The 9,869-nt window shown below is 39.8% G+C and overlaps 1 protein-coding gene across 2 annotated transcripts; it reads right to left on the bottom strand.

Moving 5' to 3' along the window:
• Window positions 1–235: 235 nt before the first annotated feature.
• Window positions 236–9,869, bottom strand: LOC139461825 (interferon-induced protein 44-like). Of its 2 annotated transcripts, XM_071243305.1 has the most exons (9): window positions 9,816–9,869; window positions 9,300–9,329; window positions 7,620–7,640; window positions 7,244–7,279; window positions 6,267–6,314; window positions 4,460–4,636; window positions 2,663–2,800; window positions 2,113–2,269; window positions 236–1,062 (listed from the first exon to the last, which is right to left on the bottom strand). In XM_071243305.1, the coding sequence occupies exons 1-9, from the start codon at window positions 9,864–9,866 to the stop codon at window positions 815–817; spliced, it is 906 nt and encodes a 301-aa protein (XP_071099406.1). In that variant the 5' UTR covers window positions 9,867–9,869; the 3' UTR covers window positions 236–814. The 2 variants fall into 2 exon arrangements, with proteins under 2 accessions (XP_071099406.1, XP_071099407.1); XM_071243306.1 differs by lacking the exon at window positions 7,244–7,279.

The raw sequence follows: 9,869 nt of genomic DNA, 5'->3' as shown, positions 1-9,869 counted from the left end.
AGACCTTTTCGGAGAATGTGAAGAGTAACACTGCAGCCTTCTACATTACCCAGATTGTAATGCGAGTATGTCATGGCGACATAATAGGTCGTTATCACAAAAGAAATTTAATGAAAACAAAAAACGGCCTTTCATAAAATATCTTTCTGCATCTATGTTATAGTTATAACGCATGTATGTAGATACAAGAAAAAGTAAAGTTCAAATAGCCATTTTATTGCAGCATCGATGATAATTACACGTGATTTATTGAGTGACTTATAGCAATATTTCAGCAATATCATGTCGGGGGACACTAGAAATGGGCTTCACACATTGTAATCCATGGGCCTTCGGCGAGACGAGCGAACGCTTTAACCACTAGGCTACATGTAGGTTGATTGGTAACTATAACTGATAATTATCAATATTAAAGATGGCAATTCGCTTGTGAATCTTTCTTTTAATAGCAACCTCTTTAGTCTCTTGTAAATCTAATTTTGATCCTCTTTGGGATTCCGGGTTACAAGTTGCCAAGTTGTACAAGTGGTCGGGTTGACCGGGTCTTCGGCATGACGAGCGAACGCTTTAACCACAAGACCAACCGAACGCCCTCAATCACTGGATATCTCATCTAGATAAAATTATTTACAGCCGCCGTCATATAACTGGAATATTGCTGAGTGTGACTTTAAACAATAACAATATTATATTTTAAAGACGGAGTGAAACTTTGCTCATGCTGGCCCAAGTTCGAATACATACGCGACCACATGCGGTCGTCTTATAATTAGCATGTCGTTGAGTGGGACGTTAAACAAACATGACCGTATATTCAAGTTACATTATTTCTGTCTAGAATTTCTAAAATGGAATTCAACGCATCAAGAAGCAATATGTCCATGTTCTGGTGAAGCTGCTGCTCGTCTGTGTAGCACTTCACGGGAAATACATCATGTTCAGGAACGTCAAACATCATCTGGGCCTGAAGCAATGCAGTTTTCAAAGCTCCATTTCCGAATACAGCTCGTACATCAGGCTCTAGAATGTCAGCATGTGTTAGAACCACACACCTTGGAACATCTGAAACATAGACGACAATCGTTACTTATCAACTACAAACTGTGCTCTTTACTTGAGTGAGAAGGAAATTTTGTTTAACGCCGCTTTAAACACTATGTTAGTTATATCACGGCGTGTCCGCTCAATGTGGTGGAGATGTAGTCTTAGACGCATACAACTTTGGTAAAATCCACGAGGACGCGTACCGACAACCCTAGAAACAAACTCGATTCGAACCCATGAGGGCGATGGGGTAACCTAGAACTAGTGGTTAAGCGTTCGCTTGTTACGCCGAAGGCCCGGGTCCAATTCCACACATGGGTACAAAGTATGAAGCCTTTGTCTGGTGTCCCCCGTCGCGATATGGTTGAAATATTGGTAAAAGAGGTGTAAAACCAAACTCCACTTTCTCACTCTCGAAACCACTTTCTGAGGTTTCTTGCACTCCTATGTGTGTGAGTCTGTGTGTGTGTGTGTGTGCGCGTGCGTGCGTGCGTGCGTGCGTGCGTGCGTGCGTGCGTGCGTGCGCGTGTGTGTGTGTGTGTGTGTGTGTGTGGATGCAAAATAGCGCTCAGAAATGAAACCTTTATATGACTGTATTTTGGGCCACTGGCATCTATACTGAATAAAATTGTCTTGTCTTGTCTAATGGACGCCATCTCTGCATAGCAAACTCCGACGCATCTTTACGGGCTTTGCTTTTGCTGTGAACGTTGAATACAAAAAGTGTTCAAAAGGGCCAAACTCGCTCACTCAGTATCATACGACGACACCCCTCAGTATCATATGATGCCACGACTTACCGAAATACCCGTGAAGATCCGGGTTAGAATAGGTCTTCAGCAACCCATGCTTGCCGTAAAAAGCGACTATGCTTGTCATAAGAAGCGACCAACAGAATCGGGTGGTCAGGCTCGCTGACTTGGTTGATGATGTATGTCATCGTATCTCAACTGCGTGGATCGATGCTCATGATGTCAAAGAGTCGATTATTTACAGACAGACGTCATATAGATGGAATATTGCTGAGTGCAGCGTTAAACAAGAAACAAACCAACAAACAAAACTTACCGAAATGTTTGAGAAGGTCAGCGATACTATCATACTTGGCCACTAAGTCTGTTTGCATTAAGCCTGCAATCTTCTGAACATCGACGACAAAGATAACTCCCAATGACGTATCAGGTGCCACCTCCTCAGTCATTATTGTCATTGTGTTTGTAGACACCTGAAGCAAACTGACTGTCGTTACAGCAAGACATGATGACGGACACTGAGGTGTTTAAACAATAATTTGATAATAATTGTAAATTTTAGCCATGTTATATAAAAATTATTCATTTACTAAAAGTGTGTAATGTTGCTTTTCGCAATCAACATTATTGCAGCTCTATTACGGCGGCCTGTGAAATAATCGGATCTGGACCAACTCGGGGTTTGGTAACACGAGTGACACCCACGTCGATACTACAGCAATCAGCTATGTCACGGATCCAGCCCACCCGATCCTTATCCATATGCATTTCTAGTTTAGCTGACGTCCATACTTATTAATCTGACGCTATGAATTTTCATAGCGTTGTGATAGTAATATTAGTATCATTGAACAGAATACTCTTACGTTTTCTCCGGGTAGCGTCTGTGCTTCAATCGCCCTTAAGACTTGATCGTACAAGCTGTCTTCTTCTGATGTTTCCTTACACTCACACATGACTATAGGCAAGGCCTTTCTCCCATGAGTTAGCCTTTTCTCGAGGCACTGTTGATAAACACATTTACGTTGCATAGATTACACGTGAATATTAAAGATACCATCTTAAACGAAAAAGGCATTCTTAAAACATACAGAGAAACAAGAACGTTTAACGTCATAGTTACGCAAACTAGGATCTTATGTATGCTGCATTTTATTTTATTTGCAGCTGAAATTCCCTGATATTTTAGGCTATCAACTACTTTACGCCATTAACAACGAGTTGGACGTCAAAAGTATAATGCGATCTTCGTGTTTTCAAAGTGTCGATTACTTATAATCTCCAACAAAAGTAGGGGATTATGAAATATACAGGTTATGCTTGGTCGTCATAAGAACGATCAGCTTTGGAAAAGGACTTCCAGACAAAGAACGGTCTCGAAACATGAACCCTAACGCCCCAACACACCAAAAACATTGTAGGTGGACTCTAACGGGATCGGGTGGTCAGGCTCGCTGACTCCGTTCATGCATGTCATCGATCCCCATTGCGTGGGATGGATGCTCATGATATTAATCATTGGATTTTCTGGCTTAGTGCAACAAACCAACCAACCGTAAATTATTCTTGATTTTGACGCTTCAGTGAAAGGTCGTCAACTCGCTCTGAGTCATTGCATTATTGATTGTATTATCCACAGTAATACGTAAGCTCTCTAATCTGGCTTTAATGCAGTATGTGTGACCAGATTGGAAATGTGTCTTCTACAAAGTGACGAACGCCTAAGGGAAACTGACATGCTTCAAGCTGGTAAAAACGGGGTCACCAATATCTTCAACCTGTCTGAGTCTGCGATTTGCAGATGTTCGAGATGTTAATGATCGACCAGGGAACCTCAGGGAAACATCACAAATCCAGAACCGATTAATCAGAAACCAGGAAATCGAGCCCAAAACAGCCGATGAAATCGTGGTTAACTTGCGCCAGGTCACTATAGTTCGGGTTACTGACCAGACGATTAGAAAACTGCAGGCTTGGCGATCACGTCTTGTACCACCGTTAGCAAACCGACACATTCTAGCCAGAAGCCGGTGGTGTTTAGGGCCAGGAAAATGGGGAATCGCCAATGGTCTCGTGTAATGGTTGCGTCTGTTATTTTCAAATACCCCTACGTTTAAGTTGACTATCTGAGCGTATTTAGAAAATTAGGCAAAATAGTATTGAGGAAGTAGACATCGCATCGATGTATAGAGCTTTGTTAAAGTTGTTCCCGCTTGGTGACCTCATTTGCATATACAGTAAAAATGTTTATAACGAACACGCATATAACGAACTGACGGATATAACGAACTTTGTTTTTGGTCCTGACCATGTACTGTATATATTCTGCAAATATGCTTATAACGAACTACGGTTATAACGAACTAAAATTAGTGATCCCTTTGAGTTCGTTATAACCGTATTGTACTCTACCACATTTATCAGACTGGTTTATACATAACACAATCTGTTGTTATTATACACATTTTTGATGAACATAACAGTTAACATTTATGTGAAAAACCAATGTCATACCAGCAATATACTCATTGACAGTTGTAGCATGTTCCGATTGTGAAATGCTCTATAAATGTTCGAATTATGTTATATTATGGATCAATGTTGACATTAATAAATGCATTTCTCATGGTACAATAACTGACCATGAAGCATTCACTACTCGCCTGTTCCATGTCACCAAGGTGGATTATTTTCCCCAGGAATATGGACACCAGACTGTTAATGAAGGCAGACTTGCCACTGTCTTCTGGCCCTATGACGAGAATCTTCAGTGTCGTCGCGTTTGTGTTGTCATTGTATGGGGTCCATGACAGAATTCGCTTGAAAAGCCCGTTCCTCAACTGAAACATTGTCATTGACGAAGTTAAAATTTGGTTGAACTGCTAGAAGCGACGTAAAATACGACTCACTCACTCCTTATTGACAGATAGCCGCCGTAGGAGTCCCCAGTCAGAATTGACCCATATCAAGTTATGCTGGTCGTAAAAGGCGACTAAATGGATCGGGTGGTCAGAGAAACTGTCACACACACACACACACACACACACACACACACACACACACACACACACACACACACACACACACACACACACACACATTGATAACTATGGCGAAGCATGTGTTGTTCAATAACGGTCAAATAAATATGGACTAAATATAAAAGAAATCAGTGACCGTCTCAACTTTTTCATTTAGATCTATGTATAAAGATTCAGAGCAAAACAAAAAACTCTCCACAAGACTGTATAATAAGAGGGATGACTTCAACCTTCCAACAGTCAATTTTCCCTTCATGTCGAGCAGTATTCCCGCAGCTCCAGCCTTTGGTGTCTACATTTCACAACTTTTGAGGTACAATCGAGCATGCTCTTTCTAGGAAGATTTCAAAGAGCGTCATAAATAATAGACTCCGGCTTCATTCAATCTTTCCAAAAAATTAGGGTAGAGATGTGAAGACAATTGCAATTTTGACGCATCAATAACTAAAATGATGTCCGTTGCAATTCCCTATTTCGACCTGTACCGTGTTTTCCTGCCGTGTATGTTTCAGGTAAACAGTTGGCTTGCATGTGTTTATGACGGTGTCACCGGTGGAGCAGGATACGCTCACCTTTCAGAAAACACCTGGTATAATCACCATTTGATAGTGATTCGTGCCACATTCTTATGATGGAGTCAGAATCGTATAATGGACCCTGCTTTAGGCAGAGATTTCGCATGAGTATGGAAAGGGTGCTGTCGATTACATTTGTAACTGTTCCAAGGCCCCGTTTCAAATGTCTATGTAAGTCTATGTTAAAAGTTACGATCGCCTTAGCCCTGAGATCGCTTTGTGTAACGTGGTCCAGGAAATGGAAATATGTTTTGTTGCTTTTATCTATTGTGTTGTTTATTTTAGGTTTTAGATTATATTCACACGATAACATTGAAAGTCAGTTTATTAACTATCCCTCTCCCGCGTTTGCTTGATCACTTTTTATTTTGTCCATTTCGTTTCTGTGAACATTGAAACATGTACATTCTGTAAACTAATAACAACACTTCTCACAATCAAGCACATGTTGAGGAACAATCCATTCTTCATCTATACGTGCATGTACATCCAATACATCCTCGATTATCAAGTGTATTATAATCTGTTATGTCTACCCTGGAGATGCACCGCACCATAGCGTCTTTTAGAGCCCGAATCGGATGGCGAGCTGCTAATAATAGCCACTTTGTCAAATTACTCATATTAGCGAGAATCAGAGATGGTGACGTCACTTCCGGCATGAAGCTTTATGGTGGTGAATGGGTTCAAGATATTTATCATAATAAAATGGAGATAAAATACACTCGATAAAAGAAGATGGTCCCGGTATAAACATTTGAATATTCTAAACATATGTTCTTTTTATAAAGACTATATTGGTAATGCTTACAATAACAATAAATATATGTGTATATCTATGTTAACGAAATTACCGATTTGTCAAATGAACGGTCAGCCGACTTCTTTTTCCCACCAATTCTCTGCAACAGAACATAGCTTTAGTATAATTGATTTTTGTAAAAAGGACGTTGGGATTGCCTTACGGTTAGAATGGTCGGTGTTAAAGGTCCGGGACCGATGTCCTCCATGTGTACAACATGTAAAACCAAGTTAAGGCGTCTCTCGCCGTGATATTGCTTGAATACTGTAAACAGGGATTTTTTTGCGACCGTTTTATTATTGCGAGTTTTGCGAACGAGACTCAATCGCAAAATTTAAAAACGCAAAAATAAGTATAAATAATAAATACATACTTTATTCATTGCAACACGTCATCAAACGTTGAAATCTTCAACCAGAACCACAAGTTACTCAATAAGTTAAAAACACAAATGAATGCAGAATGGTCACACAATACATCACAAATGACAGTGTTAACAGACCAATTAATGTCACTGTTACCTCACAGTAATCAGTTATCAATCATCAACACGGCAACTCGCAAAAATATCTCGTCGCAATATTGTCTTTGGTGTGGTATTCGCAATATTTTAACGGCGCTGAAATATAGCTGTTTACAGTATACATACATTTCATTTATACATCTCATATATTTTGTGCAAACAAAGCAGGCGTGTTTGTCATGCTGTTGTATATGCGTGTTTCCATCCCATAAATTTGTTTTTCAGTTTTCATGTAGTAACAGGTTTGCATGCATCTGATACATGTTAAACAAGTACATGTGGTTCTTAAAAACAACACAATGTCAATATCCAACTTCGTGTTAATAAAACACAGGATATCATAACTTGCAGTATGTGCATGTTTACAAAACCGCTGTATCGTCATACAAACGTATCAAAGAGAAAAGAGATTGTAAAGGTTATTCCACTGCTTACGGGAAAGTTTATAACATGATTTATTACGGTTAAATGTTCCATATTTCAGAATAGGTGACATGTTTACGTACTCGCGGTAAACAGCAAGAGCATAAATGTGCAATCGTCTGAAAAAAATAAAACGAGCACCATTTCAGCAAATGTGTTCACAACTTAACTAGATACTCTTAAAGTCATTCTTAAAATGGATTATGATTTCAAAGTAGACCCAATTCAACTTGGGTAGTAAATAAAGAAGTTGTTATCAATACCATGTGTCTTCTTTGTCATCCGCCAACTTCTAAGTAATGCCTATCAAACGATTATGACTTCGTTATGAAATGATAGCATTATTCCTACACATGTTTTTACATCCTTACCGAAAGTTTAACTGTACATGGTTGATCAAACGTTTGACCGTTAATGTAAATCTTGTTTTCGTATGAGGTATTGAAATGTGTACATTACCATCAGCAGACACACGCCACACTGCAAAAAATAAATAAAAGGCGTTAAATTGATCTAATCACTCACTCACTTTTTTCCTCAATGATAAATACGCTGGACCATTCACAGCTACACCTTCGTCGTGAGTCCGGTTTAGGTTACGCGACGATTTAAACAGCCTACCATTCAAATTACACTAACTAACGAGAGAAATTTCGTGCGATGTTTCTGATGATAAAGATGGGGAGATCGAGATACTGAGGTCACTTCCAGGACGAAGCTATGGCGAAGCATAATGTTAAAAAATAAAAATGTTAAAAATGAAAATAATTAACCTGTCCTTTAAGATTCTTTTCTTGTTGTTAAAAGGATGAATAGGAAATTCATAGCATTGACACCTTCACACGAAGAATTATGTCAGACAATAGATCCCACCACCCTCGCTCTTAAGCTAGCCAAGGATGTGGGACATAATCTCAATGTCAATGTTGATTTTGTTGATGGTTCTGAACTGCTGGACAGTACAGAAATGAGTGTCAACCAAGCGAAGAGTCATCGCAAATCGGCCCAGACTGAGTTTTTGAAGGAGACGCTATCTGAGCGACTGCATCGAGTCTATGTTCAGTGTCTTGAGAAGATCAGTGACCCTTCTGGATGAAGTTGGCTGACGTGAAAAGTGAAACAGAAGGCTTTCTGTTTGCTGCTCAGGACCAGTCACTTCCCACTCGAAACCGTCAATGTGTAATTTTGCCTCAAAATGTAAATAAATTATGAAATGTAAATTATGCAATGAATTTAATGAGACTGCTCAACACACTGTCAGTGGATGCCCCGCTTTGGCACAAACACATTATCTAAAGCGACATGATCGAGTGGCTCGATCATTTTACTACTGTCTTCGCCATGCTTGTGGTTTTGACACAGAGGTCCATCCATGGTACGACCCAGAATATGTAGAGGGCTTCATGGAAAATGAGAAATACAAACGTAGCCAACAAACCCGATCTTGTCCTTTTTGACAAATCCAATGAAATCATTGATATCATTGAATTTTCGGTACACTAATGTGTACACAATTTTTGACACTAATGTGATTGACAAGATTCAGGTAAAACATAGCAAATATGCAGACCTCGCTTTTCGAAATGTCACGCATGCATCCCAAGTACGAAGTTGTCCGACCCCCATTGTTCTCGGTGCCTTAGGTTTGGTACCTCCCAATCTGTTGACTGACATTTGGAGAGTACCCGGATTTGCTACCAGGAATACAGCCCTTCTGACAATCTTGGTAAAATATTGAATAACTATCGAGTGCTACCCCGGATCATCCCGGGTCTAGCATCAATGGCTATCATAGTGGCTACCAATGTGACTCTCATCTGGATCACATGGTCTTTCAGTCGCAGACTCTTGTCCAGATTCTTCTGATTACCAGCCGGCTTGGTACCGTTATACAAAGTGAGTATACGACTGTCGTATATACGACTCATATAGCTTTACGTTAGTCTTAGCTCTACGGTGACTTTGTGAAATGGGGTCTAGTCACTTAAGTGCGTGTCATTTTTTCAGTCGGGGGTTTGCCTGATTCAGACGACATGTATATTTACAGGCCGCCGTTATATATATGTATACATGTATCGCGAATAATTCTGATTGAGTCGTAAAACTCGTCTCACTTTTATCAACAAATTAATACATTACCGCCCCAACGCATTTATCCCACCACGGCATCTGTAACAAAACCAATTGAAAGTGCATTAACATTCATGAGACGAAGCTGTGTGAAACGAAGTCTGTAAGTTCGTGCAAAATGATAATAAATAAAGGCGACCAAACCCTTTCCATGTTCATAAGAGCTCTCAGTCAAAAGCAGTGTCGACTGTAGGATACCCACTATATCATGAGCATGTGTTTATGAATCACTATCAAATAATGATGTTACTAGACGTACCAGAAACGGTGGCATCCATCACAAACACATGCAAAGACAAGTCAAGTATTCACCTCATAAAACACGGGATCAGACATCATTTTTGTCACTGATAAATCGAATTTGGAAATGTCCTCAACATGTATACCATACAATTTTTGAAAGCTTTACTGAAACAATTTAGCAATCTCAATACACGAGCGTAAACACAAATGTGAAACATTATTTCTGTTCATGCATGAAATACACATCGAAGAGTGCATTTTAATTGCATACGTTTATCCTACCTTGAAGAGCCGGACTATGTCTGTCAACCAACGCTCGACATTGCCTCGCATACC

Source organism: Haliotis cracherodii, unplaced genomic scaffold (assembly GCF_022045235.1).
Source record: "Haliotis cracherodii isolate W230 unplaced genomic scaffold, xgHalCrac1.p SCAF_15, whole genome shotgun sequence".
In the NCBI taxonomy this organism is placed as follows: Eukaryota; Metazoa; Mollusca; class Gastropoda; order Lepetellida; family Haliotidae; genus Haliotis; species Haliotis cracherodii.
The sequence above is the reverse complement of the archived record's forward strand: the minus strand, read 5'-3'. Positions and strand labels throughout refer to the sequence as shown.